Genomic DNA, 21,051 nt, shown 5'->3' with positions numbered 1-21,051 from the left:
AAAATACGAAATTGCCAGGCGTGGTGGTGCGCACCTATAGTCTCAGCTACTTGGGTGGCTGAGGCAGGATTGCTTGAACCTCGGAGGCAGAGGTTGCAGTGAGCTGAAATCACGCCACTGCACTCCAGCCTGGGGCTGACAGGTGGGACTCTTGTCTCAAAAAAAAAAAAAAAAAAAAAAAAAAAGAAGAAGAAAGAGTGATCAGGGAAGATGATCAAATTAGTAAAAGGAACTATCTAAATGATTGCCAGGAAGCCAGGGTAGAGTAACTATATATATCTCACTATCTTGAATCTAACAAAGGAGAAAAAAAAATACCAAAATTAAGAAAGCTCCATCTCTAACAAAATTGGCCACCAATCTCTATCAGAGCCTCTGGAATAAATGTGCCAGACACATGGAAATGACCAAATTAAAGTAGAGTGCTTAAATGTTACAAACGTATTCCCTACATTCGAGTAAATACAAATATTAGAAAGTAAAAGCTCATCTTAATTTGCTGAAAACCAATGAAGACAAACCAGCTTTTTCTTTAGGAATATTAGGAAAAATCCTGTTGGGGTCCCATTTCTACAACTTAAAATAAATATGGCATGGGTCACATAGCATTTTTACTTATTTATATTTCAAAAACACAGTTCTGAGTTGAGAGCCTTTTATTTGATGAGCAAGTTGAAAGTGCAGAAAGAGTGGCACTGATCCAACACATACCTGAATCCAGGTATGTGGACCTAACTAATGTCATACCTCTCCCCTACAAAATAATTATACACATACTGTTATAATTATGTTCCAGATATCCAAGTTAACTTCTAAAGTAGAAATTCTTATAGTGCCCAAGTTATGAGAGAATTTTCTAGGTTTATGTAACGTTATATATCCTTTTTTATTGAGAGACAGAATCTCACTCAGTCGCCCAGGCTGGAGTGCAGTGGTGTGATCATGGATTACTGTAGCCTCGACCTCCTGGTCTCAAGCGATCCTCCCACTTCAGTCTTCTGAGAAGCTGCGGCTACAGAGGTGCAAGCCACAACACCTGGCTAATTTTTTTTTTTTTTGAGATGGGGTCTCACTCTGTCACCCAGGCTGGAGTACAGCGGCACGATCTCGGCTCACTGCATCCTCCACCTCCCAGGTTCAAGCGATTCTCCTGTCTCAGTCTCCCGAGTAGCTAGGATTACCAGCACACACCACCACACCCGGCTAATTTTTGTATTTTTACTATAGAGACAGGGTTTCGCCATGAAGGCCAGGCTGGTCTTGAACTCCTGACCCCAGGTGATCCGCCCACCTCGGCCTCCCAAAGTGCTGGCATTACATGCATGAACCACCGTGCCTGGACCACACGTGGCTAATTTTTTAAAATATTTTTTGTAGAGGTGGGTTCTCATTATGTTGCATAAGCTGGTCTCAAATTCCTGGGCTCAAGCAATCTTCCTGCCTCAGCTTCCCAAAGTGCTGGCATTTCAGGTATGAGCCACTGAGTCCAGCTTATTGTCCTATACCTTAACAAGGGTTTGAGATACACAAGTGTATGTATTTGTCAAAAATCAGTAAACGAGTGAACACTTCCAGAATGGTGGCATAAGGACTTTCAAGAATCTACTCACTGATGAAAGCAATGAGAACACCTGAAAAAAACATCAAAATCAATCAGCAGCAACTGCTTATCGTAACAGCTGTCTGAGGCAATGAAAACAGTGGAGAAAACAAGAATCTGACCAAAAATATACAAGGAAAAGTTGGGGTATGCAAAGTCTGCAGGGTGTTTTAAAAGCTTCAACATATTCACTAGAATCAGTAAGGTCACTCCCACGTGCAGGGCTAAACACATGTTCAAGAAAGAATTGAGAAGGTCCTAATAATGACCCACCTCTAGCTTACCTTGAGGTTCACTATAAGCAAGAAGTAAAAGTAAGGCAGAGTTGTAAACTCTGCAACATAACACTAAAAACATACCCCACTATGCACACAGAGCCCCTCAGCAAAAGCTGGGAGACTTAGTGGTTCAAGGCATTTAAGATAATGTTTGATCATTAGCTGACCACAAAGCTAACTAATCAGAAACTTCAAGGGTAACATAAGGATACGGACTTAACAGTATTCGTTCAGGGAAGCCACGACATAAACAAACAACAGATGCAACAACAAGTCTTGGGGAATGGGGTGGTATCAGATTTCCAGAGTTGCTACATTATATTATAATATGACCAGTTCTCAATAAAAAATTACAAGCCATGCAAAGAGATATTAAAGTATGGTTCACACACAGGAAAAAGAACAGTTGGTAGAAACTGTGGCAGAAGAAGTTCGGCTATTTTAAATATATTCAAAGAACAGAAACCATGTATAATGAACTAAAAGAAAGTATAAGAAATGTATTTCACCAAACAGAGAGTATCAGTTGGGTTAGAAATCATAAAAAAAGAACTGAATAGAAATTCTAGATTTGGAAAAAACGATAACCAAAATGAAAAAACCACTTAAGAGACTCATGAGCAGATTTGAGTTGGCAGAAGAATCCATAAACTTGAAGGTAGGATGATTGAAATTACTTAGTTTGAGGAACAAAAAGGAAAATGAAGTAAAAAGAACAGACATGTACTACAGAACACCATTAAGTATATGGATAAGAGGAGTCATAGAAGGAAAGGAGAGAAAGAATACTTGGAGGAAAAAAATGGCAAAAAAACTCCCAAAAGTTGATGAAAAACTTTATTCTATATATCTGAGAAGCTCAATGAACTCTAAGTAGGATGAACCCATATCCACACCTAGACACATCAGCATTAAACTGTCAAAAACCAGAGACAAAGAGAATCTCAAAAGCAGTGAGAGAAGCAATCTGTTACACAGAAGGGATCCTCAAAAAGATTTAACAGCTAATTTCTCATCAGAAACCATAAAGCCAGAAGGTAGTGAGCTAACATATTCAAAGTGTTGAAAGACAAAAGACTGTCAACCAAGAGTTTTTTACCCAGCACAAATAGCCTTCAAAAATAATGGAAAGGTGCCGGGTGTGGTGGCTCACACCTGTAATCCCAGTACTTTGGGAGGCCGAGGCAGGCAGATCACAAGATCAAGAGTTCGAGAACAGCCTGGCCAATATGGTGAAACCTTGACTCTACTAAAAATACAAAAATTTGTCAGGCATTGTGGTGTATGCCTGTAATCCCAGCTACTAGGGAGGCTGAGGCAAAAGAATCGCTTGAACCAGGGAGGCAGAGGTTGCAGCGAGCTGAGATTACGATACCACATTCCAGCCTGGACTAAAGAGCGAGACTCCTTCTCAAAAAAAAAAAAAAAGGAAAGATTAAGACATTCTCAGATAAAAAGTGAGGCAATTCGTCATTAGCAGATCTGCCCTAACGGAGCCACTAGACAAGACAGTCCTTTGGGCTAAAATACCAGGATATTAGAAAGTATTATAACTCAAATACACATGAAGAAATAAACAGAAAATAAGGTAGCGGTAATTACATAATTGGAAAAGACAAGCCAGGGGCAGCGGCTCACGCCTGTAATCCCAGCACTTTGGGAGGCCGAGGCGGGCAGATCACCTGAGGTCAGGAGTTCAAGACCAAACTGGCCAACGTAGTGAAACTTCGTCTCTACTAAAAACACAAAAATTAGCCGGGAATAGTGGCATGTGCCTATAATCCCAGCATGTGCCTGTAAGCTCAGCCCAGGAGGCTGAGGCAGGAGAATCGCTGGAACTCAGGAGGTGGAGGCTGCAGTGAGCCAAGATCGTGCCATTACACTCCAGCCTGGGCGAGAGAGCAAAGACTCTCTCAAAAAAAGAAAGAAAGAACGAACGAACGAACAAGACAAGACAAGACAGTACAAATGTATTATCTGTAACTCTTCTCCTATCTGATTCAAAAGATCAAGACATAAAATAGTAAGTATAAAACTCTAGTAACAGGGCTATAATGTGTAATGATCACCTTTATATGAAAATAATAGTACACGCAAGTGGGAGGAGAACAAAGCTAAGCAGGAGTGGTTTTTGTATACTACAGATATGTCGTTGGCATTAATCCAGACTGTATTGTTATAAATTAAGATGCTGGTTGTAATCCCTAGAAAAACAACTAAAAATGTAGATTAACAACTATTCGCTGGCTGCAGTGGCTCACTCCTGTAATCCAGCACTTTGGGTGGCTGAGGCAGGTGGATCGCTTGCACTCAGGAGTTGGAGACTAGTCTGGGCAATACAGTGAGACTCCACCTCTACAAAAAATTAGCCAGGTGTGGTGACAAGCACCTGTGGTCCCAGTGACTTGGACTCCGCTCATTGCAGAGGCTGCAGTGAGCCAAGATAGCACCACTACACTCCAGCCTAAACAACAGAGCGAGATTTGTCTCAAAAAAAAAAAAAAACCAAAAAACGAAAAACAAAAAAACAAACAAAAAAAACTATTAAAAGAATATTAGTGGTTGCAAGGAGATAGAAAGTGACCACCACTTAATACAGGGTTTCTTTTGGAACTGTAAAAGGAATTAGTGGCGATGGTTGCACAATTTTGTTAACTCAAAACTACTGAACAGTATGCTTTAATACTGTCAATTTTACGATCTGTAGATTTTATCTCCATAAAAGATCAATTCAATTAAGATAAATTTAAGACAGATATAAGCAATTAACTGCATAATATGTGAATTTTACATCAAAATTAAAAATATTGAACCCTAGAAAATAATACGGACACTTTCAAAACTAGGAAAAAGTACACCAATATTTACAACTTGTTTTGAACTGTATTAAAAAACCAGATAAACTAATGGTGGGACAGATATATAAGGAGTCAAGCAACTATCAACGGTAAAACCTAGGTGGGAGTATATGGGTATTTCCTGTAGAATTTCAACTTTTCTGTATGTTTTTAAATGTTCATAATAAAATACTAAAAGAAAAAAAACAGCACTGAGGAAACACTCAGATCCAGGTTGTGGACCATTCTACAAGAAAACTAGCCTAAACACTACAGAAAAATTAAAATATTATGAAAAACACAAAAGCTAGGGAAACTATCATAGAATGAAGGAGACCAGACATGACAACAGAAAAAAAAACTTATGAAAATCTTATGTTAAATATTTTTGCACTAATGATAAATTTCTTAGATGTAATGATTTTGTAGTTATGTATGAGAATCCGCTTGTTCTCAAAATACACATGCTACAGTATTTGGGAGTGAAATGTCACAAACTGACAGTAGTGTACTTTCAAATGATTCAGAAAAGCAAAGTATGTGTCTGCAAGTGTGTAGACAGATCATAAATGTGACAAAACATTAACAACTGATAAATCTAGGTGAAGGATATAGGGGTGCTAGTTCTTTCATCTTGTCTACTGGCTTGTAATGTTTCAAAATAAAAAGGGTGGGAGGAGGGAGTAGTACCCAGGTAAATGAGTTACGAATATTTCCAAACTGAAATTCTCACGTCTCCCTCTACTCTCCCCGCTATCTACTATGCTACAGTCACAACAGCCTCCTTTCTGTCCTTCAAACAAAACAAGACTGTCACAATTTCAGTCTTTGCTTTGCTGGTGCTTCTTCTACCTGAAACACACTTCTTACAGATCTTTATTTGGCTGCTTTCTTCTGATCATTCAAGCCTCAACTCAAATATAATCTCAAAGAGGCCCTCTTCTCCAACCACCTTATCTAGAGGAGATGTGCATCAGCTCTATTATCCTACTTTTTTTTTCTAGCAATCCATTCCTTCAACATTACTCTTACATTTTATTCATAGTAATAATAACTGAAATGCTTCCACATGTAATTTTTTGTGTTTACTTCTGTTTCTCTCTCCAATACCACATGAGCTACAGGTCAAGACTGTTAGTTGTTTAGTACTTTTAGCCTGTTCTTGCCTTTCTTCTATAGCCAGTCTTCTATCACATCCATCTTTGTATCCAGAAAAAAACAAATGGAAGGAGTAAAGCAACTGAGCAGAAGCTAGAGGCTGAAGGGGTGTATCTGATGTTGATAGAAATTACAGTGGGTCAAGGAACTGATACTGGACTTAAAAGACAGTATAAGTACCTAACAGCTATAACAATTGATTGTTTACTGACACCAAATCCATAAAGCTAAGACTAAAACCAGCAGCAAAAAAATTTTTGCCAGAAATTACAATTTCCCTAATATTTGGTTAAATTTAAAAGTTTGTGTCGTTCTAAGAACTACAGAAAAATCAGAGTCAATGTCCCATGAATTCAGTTAAGATTTTCATTTCTTTCTACTCTTCTAGTTGATATAACTGACGTTTTTCTGACCATTTTGCCTAATCTACCATCTGTTCTACCTTCCCTTCTACCTAATACTTCTGTCATATGCTAAATCCTATCATCACACTATTAAAGACAGTGGTCTTTGCCTTCTCTCTGGCTCTTTATAAATCCTTTAAATGCCACATATTCAAGAAAATGGTGAAAGAGAATGGCTGCAGAGAAGTCTAGGCCAGGTGCAGTGGCTCACGCCCGTAATCCTAGCACTTTGGGAGGCTGAGGGGGGTAGATCACCTGAGGTCAGGAGTTCCAGACCAGACTGGTTAACATGGTGAAACCCCGTCTCTACTAAAAATACAAAAAATAGCCAGGCATGGTGGTGGGTTCCTGTAGTCCCAGCTACTTGGGAGGCTGAGGCAGAAGAATCATCTGAACCTGGGAGGCAGAGGTTGCAGTGAGCCAAGATTGCATCACTGCACTTTAGCCTGACTTTGTCTCCAAAAAAAAAAAAAAAAAAAAAAAAAAAAGTCTGAGGTCAGGAATGAGAATAACTAACATGACAGCTTCTATAGTTTGTATTTATTGACTGTTTATCATATGCCAGGCTCTGTCCTAAGGATTTTACATGTACTAACTCACTTAGTTGTCACAAAACCTCATGGAATAATATCCCCATTTTATGGCTACGTAAGCTGAGGCACAGAGAAGTAAAGGAAGTTGACCAATGTCACACAATTAGTAAGTGGCAAGGCTAGAATCCAAACCAGGTCAAACGACACAAGAGTCTTTGTTTTTCATACTACATTGTCTCTTACAATGGAACTGTTAAGTCTTTACTAATTTGATTAAAATTTTGAGGGTGCTGAAATTTTAGAAGCAAGAAGACCAATGCGCTAACTATATTAACACATTGAGATTGATCCTTAAATGTGGGTGACTTTTCTTGACAAAGAAAGGAACAAAGCAGGTTATGAACACACAACAACTATTTAATAAGAATGCCAAGAGACTCTTCCCAAGTATGTTGTTAGAAGTACAGCAACATAGCTTAATATATCAAAAGACTTGTGGGTCAAAGCTCTTCTTACTAGAGTTCCACTAATATCCCAAGGATCTAAATCTTTTTTACAACTGATGGTTTTTAGCATATGTTGTTTTCCCTGTGACATCCTCATTCAGGATATTTTCTACAAGCACATTCTGATATATAACTCCACTAGATTCCACTCCTGAATGTTTTGCAAAAAGAGCTCTGAAAGTAGAGCAACAGTGAGCTCCACAGAACCACATGCAGTTTTAGGTATTTTGCAAATGGTATGAAGTGATTTCTAAAACCCATTTTAAAACCATTCTACTGCTTTAGAGGCTATACAGAGTTAGGAAAGGGGAATTTCGTTCTAAGGTACCCAACATATCAATTCCCACATACCTCAGGAAATGCAAAATGAGCTGTTTAATGGAATGGCACAATATTATATAGTTCTAACTATTTCTAAGTATCAATCATAAAAATGCTATAATATAAAACCTAAATAAATATGTGGATAACAGTAAAACCTCCAATGTATCATATGCATCCAAAGGCATACCAGTTTTTTATCCTTATTAAAATACATAGCTACCCACACACAAAAAAAAAGGTTTTCTAACCTTTCAAAGTCACCTTGTCTTGTGAATTTTGACAACCTATACACGGCCCAGTTGTTAAGCTGTTTAGAGGTCATTCCTCTTCCATTATCTATCACTGCAACAGCAGGTTTTCCTTGTGTTTCATCAAAAAGCTATGAAACAAAGTAAGTTCAAAATGACAGGAAAAGTCAAATCAATATTTAAAACATGAAAAGTTAAATATGAAAAAAACGATTTAATGGGCTCACTTATACATTACTGATGGAAGTGCAAATTAATACAATTTTCTGAAAGGCACTTCAGCAGCAGTATGTATCAAAAGCCTCAGAATTCTTCATGTCCTTTAGCCTAGAAATTCCATTTCTCAGAATTCAACTTAAGGAAATATTCAGAGACATGTACAAAGGTGTGCAAGAATGTTCATCATTCCGGCATTCCTTCCAGTGGCAAAAATACAGGAAAAAAATCTAAATGTTCAACAATAGAACACAAACTACAGAATTTACATTACAGCCAATAAGCCACTGCAACAACAGTTCTGCAATTGTATTGCAGAACATTCATGATACGGCACATGTTAACAATGTACTGTTAAGGGAAAGTAGAAGATTACAAAAAAGCAAAGGTACATATACATGTATGTATACATACATGCATAGAAAACAACATGAAAAAATTTTAACAACGGATGAAGAGATATCTGACAATTATTTATACTTTTAGTTTTACCTTTATTTTCTACTTTTCTCCAATAAACTTTTATTACTCTTACAAAAAGAAAGTTAAATTGCTTTACAGTATTATTTCCTTACCAATTTGATCTGTATTCTTCTAACCCCAATGTTACGAGAAGTAGCAGACAATGAATTGTCAATTAATTCCGCAAGAGCAAATGCTGCAAGAGATTAAGAAAACATTGCTTAACTTTTCCCTCCCACATACTTTATATAAAAGTTCAAAGAAGAAGAAACTGTCAAGTACCTTAAAGCCAAAGAGCTAGAATTAAAGTATTATCCTGATCCTAATGATATAATACATAATAAAGGCATCATCACCAATCACCACCAGCATCAAAAAAGCAGTCATCAATCAGTACTTGTATGGCACTATACAGCATGAGTCAGCCAGCCATGATTCCTGGCTTCAAGGAGTTTATAATCTAAAGACAGACATACAGACATTAAGAGACAAACAGAAGACCATAACCATAAAATCAAATAGTCTGCGGTATGTAATTACATCATGCACAAGTCCAAAGTAAGCACATTTGGAAATACGGGGCAAATAAAAGATAATATGTGTCTCTCTTTTTTTTTAATTTCCTATACTGCTCATGTGCAAAATAAGTGTCTCTTAAAAGCTAATTTGCATATAGAATTCTTATGACTAACACATTTTTCAAGTGGCAGAATGCATTTGCTCAACTGACACAGAACTGCTATTGATTCACTACCACACCACCAATCTGACATTCAATTTATCACTGGCTCAACACTAACTAATATTCTCCTTTCTTCAAGGTCACTATTCACACTATTTCCTGCTTTTATCCCCTTAGTAAAAAGAAAGGGAACATATCAAATTTACGTATCTTAATTCTGCAGAAGCTTAACCCAACAAAAACTGTAATTAATCCAAAGTAGCACTTCAGACTGGATGTGGTGGCTCACGCCTGTAATCTCAACACTCTGGGAGGCCAAGGCAGGCTGATCACCTGAGGTCAGGAGTTTGAGACCAGCCTGGCCAACACAGCAAAACCCCTTCTCTACTAAAAATACAAAAAAATAGCTGGGCGTGGTAGCCGGTGCCTATAATCCCAGCTACTCGGGAGGCTGAGACAGGAGAATCACTTGAACCTGGGAGGTAGAGGTTGCAGCGAGCCGAGATTGCACCACTGCACTCCAGCCTGGGCAACAGAGCGAGACTCTATCTCAAAAAAAAAAAAAAAAAAAAAAAAACCAAAGTAGCACTCCAGCAAGCACTTCTAAACACTCCAAGGATAGCTATGTTTATAAACTAATTGCAAAGAAGTTACCACAAATCAGATTATGTACAAGGGTCTGGCTAAGGAAATAACTCCACAAAATGAAGAAGGGACACTGTAGGAAACGGCAGGAAAAGAAACTTAAAGAGAAATTTGGAAGGAAGAACTGAGTAGAATTTAGAATCTGATTAGATGAAAAAGAAGAGGGGAAAAAGAAATTCAAGATGCATTTAAGTCTCTGCCTCTAGAAGACTAGACAAATGGTAACATTTCCCATAAAGAGAAAATTTAGAAGGGAGGAAAGAAAAATTCAGTTTAGATCTGATGCCCTACCACCATATTAAGCTCAATGAGCAGAGGTGTTCCAAAGAAAGCTGAAGCAGATATTGTGCTTAATTGAGACTGAAGACAGCCAGAGATAAAAGTTTTGCTTCATTACACAGGTACAACAGTTAAAGCTTGGATCAGTTTACTAAAAGTATAAAAATAAAAGATCAAGGCCAGGCGCAGTGGCTCACACCTGTAATCCCAGCACTTTGGAAGGCCGAGGCAGGCGGATCACAAGGTCAGAAGATCAAGACCATCCTGGCTAACATGGTGAAACCCTGTCTCTACTAAAAAAATACAAAAAATTAGCCAGGCATGGTGGCGGGCGCCTGCAGTCCCAGCTACTCGGGAGGCTAAGGCAGGACAATGGCGTGCACCCGGAAGGCGGGGCTTGCAGTGACCCGACATAACACCACTGCACTCCAGCTGGGGCGACAGAGTGAGACTCCGTCTCAAAAAAAAAAAATCAACATGACTTGAAGAAATGTCCACCAGAGTCAAAAAGAACCAGAAGTAGGGAAACAGAAGTAGGGAAAGACCCAGGAATGTACTGTAAAGTCACAGAAATCAAGGCAAGATTTTAAACACTGGGGTTTTCTGCTTATCCATATAATGATGGTATGAATGAAAACTGATATGGTTTTCAACTGATAGGGTTTCAACTGATACGGTTTTCATATCATTTCATGATGGTATGATGAAAACTGATCAATCTGAAACATAAACCACATTAAGAGTTTAATAAATACTTCTGTTGACACTATAATTACACATTTAGCAATTTATCCCCAGGAAAATAATTAAAGATTCATGGGCCAGGTGCGGTGGTTCACGCCTGTAATCCCAGCACTTCGGGAGGATCACCTGAGGTTGGGGGTTCGAGACCAGCCTGACCAGAGAAACTCCATCTCTACTAAAAATACAAAATTAGCCAGGCGTGGTGGTGCATGCCTGTAATCCCAGGAACTCATGAGGCTGAGGCAGGAGAATCGCTTGAACCCAGGAGGCGGAGGTTGTGGTGAGCTGAGATCAAGACATTGCACTCCAGCCTGGGCAACGAGCGAAACGCCATCTCAAAAAAAAAAAAAAAAGAATTAAAGATGCACTCCTCAATTTTTTTTTTTTTTTTAGATGCAGTCTCCCTCTGGTGCCCAGGCTGGAGTGGCAGTGGCATGATCTCAGCTCACTATAAGCTCCACCACCCGGGTTCAAGCGATTCTCCTGCCTCAGCCTCTCGAGTAGCTGGGATTACAGGCACCCACCTCCACGCCTGGCCAATTTTCATATTTTTAGTAGAGATGGGGTTTCACCATGTTGGCCAGGATGGTCTCAAACTCCTGACCTCAAGTGATCTGCCCGCTGCGGCTTCCAAAGTGCTGGGATTACAGGCGTGAGCCCGGCCAGATTCACTCAATTTTAAAATATTTAAGCACCTACTATGTGCCAGGCATTGTTCTAGGAACTGAACAAAGCAGATGAAGGTTCTGTTTTTATGGACTTAACATTCTAATGGAGGAATATGGGAAAAAAAATATAAACATAATAAATAAATTCTACAGCAAGTTAGAAGATGGTTTGTGCAATGGAGAAAAAAGAAACAGCAGAGAAATGAAATCAAGTAACAGTAAAGACACAGAGGGAACACAGTTGCAATTAAATACAGTAAGTTTTGTTGAGAAGACAGCAGATAACCAAGACTTGGAGGAAGTGAAGAAAGGCTAACTGGAGGAAGAGCATTTCAAGCAGAGGGCCCTAAGCTAAGAATATGGATGGCACTGAAGGGGAGTGAAAAAGTAAGAAAGGTAGTAGAAACAAAGTCAGAGAAGTACAAAGCAGAGCTAGTAAGGTTCTGCAGGCAACTGTAACGACTTTGGCTTTTACTCTTAGTGAAATGGGGAGCCATGAGTGTTTTCAGCAGAAGAGTGACACAATCTGATTTCTCAAACCTTTATGGACAGGGATGAAAAGACCGGTACCAGAAACTACCAGTTAGTGTAATCTGGGTGGATACGATGGTGCCTCCACACCAGGTGGTAGCAATAGAAATGGTGAGAAATGGTCATTTTAAGACAAAACATTGAGAATAGGACCCAAAGGATTTTCTGTCAGATTAAATAAGAGGTTTGAGAAATATAAGTACCAATTTGATTTTTGGCCTGTGCCGCAGGAAGGACACAGTAATAATCAATTCAGATGGGGGAAACTGTGTGGTATAAAATTCAGTGAGCAGATGAGGGTTCCCATTTTAGACATCCTAGAGAAGATGCCACATTGGCAGCTGGATGGATAAAACTGGAATTCAAGAGATAAACCTGGCACCATTTTCAATATTTAACTAAAAATTACCATTTCTTACCTCTTCCTTGTGACAGTCACTTCCATAATGATGTTATTTAGAACCATGAGATAGGACCTGATGACCAAGTGAGGAAGTAAGATACAACATAAAGGGCAAGGACTAAGCCCTAAGGCACTTCAACATTAAGAAGGTGGGGAGAGAAGAAAGGGCAGGCAGTGAGGTAAGAAGAAAATCAAGGTGCTTATAATCCCAGGGCTTTGAGAGACCAAGGCTCTCAATAATTTGAGGCCAGCAATTCAAGACCAGCCTGGGCAACATAGCAAGACTCCATCTCTACAAAGAAAATTTTATTTTTATTTTTAATTTTTAGAGAGTCTCACTCTGTTGCCCAGAATGAAGTACAGGGGTGCAGTCATAGCTCACTGTAGGCTCGAATTCCTTGGGTCACTCAAGCAATCCTCCTGCCACTGCCTCTCAAGTAGCTAAGCAACGCATGCACCAAAACGTCCAAATAATTTCTGTATTTTTTTGTAAAGATAGGGTCACATTGTGCACCCCAGGTTGGTCCTAAAGTCCCGGTCTCAAGTGATCTTCCCGCCTCGACCTCTCAAAGTGCTGGGATTACAGGCATGAGCCACTGCATTCAGCTACAATTTTTTTTTTAAATTAGCTGGGCATGGTGGTATGCACTTGTAGTCCTAGTCATTCAGGAGACTGAGGCAGGGGGATTGCTTACGCTTAGGAGTTTGAGGCTACAGTGTGCTGTGGTCATGCCACTGCAAAAAGGAAGAAAATCAAGAAAAACATGGACTCTTGAAAGTCAAGCGAGAAAAGTGTATCAAAAAGGAAGAAGTACCAAAACAATCTCTAACACTTCAAGAAAAATTAGAACTGGCCGGGCACGGTGGCTCAAGCCTGTAATCCCAGCACTTTGGGAGGCCGAGACGGGCGGATCACGAGGTCAGGAGATCAAGACCATTCTGGCTAACCCGGTGAAACCCCGTCTCTACTGAAAAAATACAAAAAACTAGCTGGGCGAGGTGGTGGGTGCCTGTAGTCCCAGCTACTCGAGAGGCTGAGGCAGGAGAATGGCGTAAACCCGGGAGGCGGAGCTTGCAGTGAGCTGAGATCCGGCCACTGCACTCCAGCCTGGGCGACAGAGCGAGACTCCGTTTCAAAAAAGAAAAAAAGAAAAATTAGAACTGAAAATTAAAAATTGATCACTGGATTTAGTTGTTGGTAACCATAAAAGAGTGGTACAGTAGAGTGGTAGGTAAAAATGTCTGGTCAGAGTAGGAAAGAATGGGAGGAAGAGAAGTACTGCTGATAGCGAATGCAGTCAGCTCTCTGGAAGAGTTTTGCCATAAACAGAATCAAAAAATTTTAGGCAGTAGCCAGTGAAGGAAGTAAGACTTTAGTGTTTTTAAGATGGCAGAAGAGCTTTTCTGTACAAAAAGAACAACATGATAGGTAATAAATGTACTAGTTATATACTCAAGCTCTGAAGTCACTCTCTTAAAGTTTAAATGCTGGCTCCACTACTCCCTAGTAGTGTGGCCTTGGGCAAGTTACCTAAAATCTCTTAGTCCCAGTTAATTCTGCAAAACAGGATCTTTACCTAAATTATTTTCTAACATTAGCTACCACACAGGATTAAGGAGTAAATGAGACAATGCTCATAAGTACTTGGTACAACGCCTGGCACTGTAGCTGATAGTAATGATAGTAGCGGTAGTGTTATGTTAAGAAAGCACACAAAGATTTAGCCAGAAGAACATTCAGTGTCATTTGTAACCATAACAAAATTAAAAACAACCTAAATGTCTAATAGAAGAACACTGTTCAGACTGGGCATGGTGACTTATACCTGTAATCCCAGCACTTTGGGAGGCTGAGGCGGGAGGATCACTTAGGTCAGGAGTTTGAGACCAGCCTGGTCAACATGGTGAAACTCCGTCTCTACTAAAAACACAAAAATTAGCCAGGTGTGGTGGTGCATGCCTGTAATCCCAGATACTCGGGAGGCTGAGGCAGGAGAATCACTTGAACTCAGGAGGCAGAGGTTGCAGTGAGCCAAGATCACACCGCTGCACTCCAGCTTGGGTGACAGAGAGACTCTGTCTCAAAAAAAAAAAAAAGAATACTGCTCAAATAAATTATATTACCTAAATATTATCAAAATATACACAGAGAGACATATATATTAAAAGATGTTCACTTTATTTTTAAACAAAATGTAGGTTAAAGAAGTATGCACCATATAAAACCATTAAAAATCAAATAATATGAAAAGTTCTGAAACGATAAACACCAAAGTGTTAGCAGTGGTTATGTCTGGGTAATAGTGATATTACTTATGTTCTTTTTGCTTATCTATGTTTTCTAATTTCCTGCAAACAAGAATACACATATAATGAGAAAAAAATAATTTTAATACAAAAGTTTACAATGAACATGTAAATAGTATCAGACACTTTGGCAAGTCCAGAGAGAGAGGATTCAGTAAACCAATCGATTTGTAAAGATCACTAGCAAATGGTCCAAGGACAGGATAGAAACTAGCAAGTAGTAAAGGTAGAAAGAAATGATAAAGACATGGAAATATGAACACAAACTTCTTACTTACGCAATCTAGCTATATGTATTTGCAAAGTAAAACAACTATTTTCTTAATTGGGAAAGGTCTACGACAGGCCAGGAAATCAGGAGACGAGAGTATACAGGAGATGGAAAGCTATATAGGTACAAGACCCCTTATGAGTTGAAAAGAAAAGTTCTACTAGTAGGTTAGCTTTAAAGGACAGTTTTTTTTCACTGAAGATGACATAGGTAGAAGACATAATAATACTGTGATGAATCTGAGTAAGAAAGAAAATGAGTGGTCTTCTAATAAAGTATAATAAGAAGATTTATAAAAAGTGAAGGAATGGGACATGTAATCAGCGGATAAAGGCAGGTAATAGTTTATCAAAATTAGTATGAATGGGATACTTACGCAAAGGATTTTGTCCTTCACTGGCATAATATTCATACATGCCACTTTTAACCAGTGTGTCATAGTGAGGTAAGAAGTCAATTCGTTCTTTCGTAGCTGTCAGTAGTAACTGATTCACTGACTGTAGCAGGTACAAGGTGACTCCATCTTTAACAGTTTCATCTGTAATCAAGAGTGAAAATCGTAAGTGCTAGGTCAGCATCAGAAACTCAATTAACTTATAATTGTGAATATACAAACTCTATCTATGAAATATCTTTAATGATGGGAAAGAAAAACCCCCAATCATCTACCTGTAAACAAAGTCATGTTAAGGATATTAATGAAACAAGCACAAATACTTCCATTCATTTGAAACACTCAATTTTTAATAGGTTAAACTATCACAGGAAATCAGACGAGGATCTAAAATAGAGTGGTGTCAACATGAATGGAGAATGGTTAAATTCAGATGGAATCAGGCATGAAAAACCAGCAGGTCTTGGGAAACTAATTAGGTTAAAAAAAAGATAATGGAATAATCCAAGTTGGTTAGGAAAATTAGCTTCAGAAGATTTGTGCTAGGCAGAATCATCTTCTGTAGCCATAACTGATATCAACTATTTATCTATAATCAAGCTTGAAAAATAAAACCTCTGTGCAAACTATGCACATATAGCCAGTTTCCTCCCTCATCCCAACAAATTAACAAAAATCATCAACAGATTTAGATGCATATCTAATAAAATAGTTATTGCTATACCACGTACTAGACCTTATTAAATATAAAAGCATGAACTTAGTAACACAGTTTACCTACCAAAATTATCACAGGTAATTTCTTTCCTACTTGTTGTTGTAATAACAAAGTTTTCTTCAGGTGAAATGCCAAGTGTCTATCCAAAATAAGAAATAAAATCACTTATTACACAAAGGAAATAAATGTATTATTCAAATTTATAAAAATACGAAAACATTGACAGTACGTAATTTTGTAACAATTACTACACTTAACTAGGAAATATAAAATTCAGTATATTTAAATTTTGCCTTTGCATAATTGATAGAGCATAAATCTATATAAATTACTTAACGAGGTCATTATTTTCTGCTACTATAAGCAACCTAGGAACACTAGTGATTAGCTAAAACGTTTTGAAAGAGTTTTAACATCATCAGCAGGACCCACCCAGACAAAAGACATAGTATTTCATACCAATGTACAAGTTATCAACTTACTTGGAACAAAGTTTTAACATAACTCATGTTCATATAGACTAGATATTTAAGTATGCAAAAACAAAATAGAAGAAAACAGAAGTTAGCATTTTATAGTACGGAGGGAAGATAGCCATGCTTTGTAAGACATACAAGTCCATTCAAAAGAATAATTTTAAAAATTTAAGCAAATTATAAATTAGAGGGAAACTAGCCGGGCGCAGTAGCTCACGCCTGTAATCCCAGCACTTTGGGAGGCCAAGGCCGTCAGATCGCAAGGTCAGGAGTTCGAGACCAGCCCAGCCAACATGGTGAAACCCCGTCTCTACTAAAAATACAAAAATTAGCCGGTGTGGTGGCACACACCTGTAATCTCAGCTACTCAGGAGGCTGAGGCAGGAGAATTGCTTGAACCAGGGAGGTGGAGGTTGCAGTGAGCCAAGATCACACCACTGCATTCCAGCCTGAGCAACAGAACGAGACTCTGTCTCAAAAAAAAAAAAAAAAAAAAAAATTAGAGGGAAATTGCAACAAGAAACAAAAGGTTGGTATCCTTAATAGACAAAAAGCCTTCATAAATCAAGACAAGGATCAACAAAGAGAAAAAGTGAAAAGACATGAACACATGAACTGTAAAATCTCATTAATCAAAAAATGAGAATTAGAAAAGCGGTTAACATTTTCATTTACATTAAAATTAAAAGATACATGCTCTGTCTAAAATGAAACAATACAGCAATATACAGTTAAGAGAAAAGGCTTCTGGTTCAGGTAGTAATGGACTAAAGATTAACATTCTTATTGAAAACAACTAAAAAATCTAAACTAGTGATACTCAAATCCTCAAAAATGATATTAATAAAAACCATTATTGTTCACCACTGGAATGAGCTAGGGCACCAACTTCTTACTCTGAACACTGACAAATTAAAGGGAAAGAACAAATTATTTACACTGCTTTTCTTGTATCAAAAGCATTTCAGGGTAACGAAAATAGCTCTAGCTGATGATGCAATGTTGTTCTTTAAAGAATTCCAGCTAATAAATACAGGAGGAGTGGCAAATCAGATCAAAACCTCCTTATGAAGGCATCCTGCTGAAATCACGTGAATCCCAAGATTTTAATGTTAGCATTGCTATGACTGGGTGAAACACCCACGCATCATGTGCCTCCCAATGTAATGCCATATGAAGTATCAGTACTACCTACAAAGTAGTATTTGCCTCCTGACCCCAAAGAAGTTGAACCTAAATCAAATCAAGCCTTTAAAGCTAACTTCTAGTTTACAGAATATATACGGAGATAAAACAAATTAAGTAACATAGAAAAACAGCACAAACAAATCCATAATGTGGAATATTAAAGACGTAGTTGATTTCTTCAAGAGGTCAACTGCAGGAAAACTAAAGAGCCTGGGGGAAGAGGAATTTGCTCAAATGCTTTAAATTGAAAATAATTAGGAAACACAAAAAAAACAGTTTAACGTGAGAACTACGGCAGATCCTGATTTAAACCAACTATAAAAAGATACTTTTAAACATTCAGAGAACTCAATATGGACAGGGACATTAGATAATATTAAAAATGCTTAATTTTAATGGTTTGATAATACATATCCATGCTGAAGTATATGGGGTGAAATGACCTAAGACTTAGAATATGCCTTAAATACATTACAAAAGACAAAAATGCTAGTGTGGTAAATTCCTGTTAACTTGAATCTGGATGAGTACACTAGGGTTCATAACATGATTCTCTCTTTGTATGTGTCCGAAGCTTTTCATAAGAAAATTTCTACTTTAAAATATCCTGGAATAGACCAGTGGAAAAGAATAGAGGGCCCTAAAACAGGTCCACATATATATGCATGGAGAGCCTAGCAAACAGGAGAGGTGACATTACAAATTGGTGGGGAAAGAATAAATTATCCAATGAATGATATTAAGACAACTAGTTGTCTCAACATGGAAACAGATAAAATCCGCACCTTAACTTACACAAAATAAATTCCAGGAGAATTAAAGCAGCTGTACTTTAGCCCAAAATTGTAAAAGGAAACATAAGGAAATAATTTTGAGTGAACATAAAGGGATTTCTGAAAAGGTACAAACAGTGAGCCAGGCACAGTGGTTCACAGCTGCAATCCCAGCACTTTGGGAGGCCAAGGTGGGTGGATTGCTTGAGCTCAGGAGTTGGAGACCAGTCTGGGCAATGTGGTAAAAATGGAAAAAAATGTGGTAAAAATGGAAAAAAAATAAATAAATAACGGCATGGTGGTACACACGTGTAGTCACAGCCACTCAAAGAGGCTGAAGTTGGAGGATCCCCTGAGCCTAGGAGGCCGAGGCTGCAGTGAGCCGTGATCACACACTACTGCACTCCAGCTTAGGTGACTTCTGAGTGAGACCCTGTCTCAAAAGATGCAAATAGCACAAGTCATAAAGAAAAAGACCCAGACAACATAAAAAGATCAACATCACTAGTTATCAGAGAAATTAATATCACTTATTCTTATCAGGTAGGCAAAAATGTTAAATTCCGAGCCCATCAAGTGTAGGCCTCTGTACAGAGAAATGCACTGCTGATACGACTGAAAAAAAGTCAAACGTAAAGAAAGTAATTAATTTGGCATACTTTAGTAAACTTAAAAGATACTCATATTCCATGCAATTCCACCTAGAAAAATAAAGCCATAAACATAAACTGACTGGGAAGATTCTATTTGTTTAACAGAGACAAAATCTGACCTTACAGATTTTTATTAGGTTTTATATAACCATGACAGTGGTGTATTTTTTAATTCATTACTACTTTTTTATTTCTATGATGTCCCAATTTTTGTTTGTTTGTTTTTTGGGTTTTTTGTTGTTGTTGTCACTGTTGTTGAGACGGAGTCTCGCTCTGTTGCCCAGACTGGAGTGCAATGGCACGATCTCAGCTCACTGCAAGCTCCGCCTCCCAGGTTCACACCATTCTCCTGCCTCAGCCTCTCAAGTAGCTGGGACTACAGGCGTGCGCCACCACACCTGGCTAATTTTTGTATTTTTAGTAGAGACAGAGTTTCACCATGTTGGTCAGGCTGGTCTCAAACTCCTGACCTCAGGTGATCCGCCTGCCTCAGCCTCCCAAAGTGCTGGGATTAGAGTCGTGAGCCACCAGGCCTGGCCAATGTCCCACTTGTTATATCATATAATTATGCATCCTGCAGAACAAAATGTGCTTTTATAGGTACTGAAAAACTATGTGCAAATAAATGATTTTTTTAAGACCTATGTTCACCTACAAAGTATTTCTATCTAATTATTCCATATAATCCCACATAAGTCTGATTTTTTTTTATTTTTTAATGTTTGAGTACTTTTCTAGGATAATTGCATATAATAGTTCATTTAGCCTTCACTAACTACATAGAAGACTCCCCCTATTTCCCAGCTGTCAAATTATCTACAGATAGGAATGCTAGCACCTTATTCTCTTCTTCAAACATTGACAACTGTGTTATCATTCCTGACCATCTAATTGTATCCAGTTTTGCCTGTATTTTCCTGCACTGGACCAAAGAGTTCATTTTCTTCTGATTTTTAATCCACATTAAAAACCCACAGATTTTTAATCCATAAAAACCCACAGATTTTTAGTCTATAAATCTATTATTATTCAATTAAGACACATAAAATATCTTTTTTTTTTTTAAGTTCCTGGATATATGTGCAGAACATACAGGTTTGTTACACAGATATACATGTGCCATGGTGGTTTGCCGCATCTATCAACCCATTATCTAGGTTTTAAGCCCCACATGCGTTAGGTATTTGTCCTAATGCTCTCCTTCCCCTTGCCTCCTACTCTACAACAGGTCCTGGTGTGTGATGTTCCCCTCCCTATGTCCATGTGTTCTCATTGTTCAACTCCCACTTAGAGAACACGCAGTGTTTGGTTTGCTGTTCCTGGGTTGGTTTGCTGAGAATGATGGCTTCCAGCTTCATCCATGTTCCTGCAAAGGACATGATCTCATTTCTTTTTATGGCTGCATAGTATTCCATGGTGTCTATGTGCTACATTATCTCTATCCAGTTGATCATCAATAGGCATTTGGGTTGGTTCCAAGTCTTTACTATTGTAAATAGTGCGGCAATAAACTTTAAAATTAATCCATAATAAAAATCCATGGTTTTTAATCCACATCAAAAATCCACATTAAATATCCATGGATTTTTCATCCATATTAAATATCCATGGATTTTTCACGGGGCACAGTGGCTCATGCCTGTAATCCCAGCACTTTGGGAGGCCGAGGTGGGTGGATCACCTGAGGTCAGGAGTTCCAGACCACCCTGGCCAACATGGTAAAACCCCATCTCTACTAAAAACACAAAAATTA

The 21,051-nt window shown here is 38.3% G+C and overlaps 1 protein-coding gene across 4 annotated transcripts in view; it reads right to left on the bottom strand.

Annotated features, from left to right (window-relative positions):
• The window catches only part of SMCHD1 (structural maintenance of chromosomes flexible hinge domain containing 1), a 150,783-nt gene that overhangs the window by 124,806 nt on the left and 4,926 nt on the right, over positions 1 to 21,051 (bottom strand). For all 4 annotated transcript variants that reach the window (XR_012427283.1, XM_005587086.5, XM_045377732.3 and 1 more), the window contains exons 2-5: positions 16,272 to 16,347; positions 15,473 to 15,634; positions 8,680 to 8,762; positions 7,889 to 8,019 (exon numbers count right to left, since the gene is read on the bottom strand). Coding sequence is in view for 3 of the 4 variants with exons in the window: in XM_005587086.5 (XP_005587143.2) it covers positions 7,889 to 8,019; positions 8,680 to 8,762; positions 15,473 to 15,634; positions 16,272 to 16,347 (452 nt within the window). In the remaining variant the exon portion in view is untranslated. The remainder of the gene's footprint in view (positions 1 to 7,888; positions 8,020 to 8,679; positions 8,763 to 15,472; positions 15,635 to 16,271; positions 16,348 to 21,051) is intronic.

This window comes from Macaca fascicularis, chromosome 18 (genome assembly GCF_037993035.2).
Source record: "Macaca fascicularis isolate 582-1 chromosome 18, T2T-MFA8v1.1".
NCBI lineage: Eukaryota > Metazoa > Chordata > Mammalia > Primates > Cercopithecidae > Macaca > Macaca fascicularis.
This window is presented reverse-complemented; position numbering and strand designations above follow the sequence as displayed.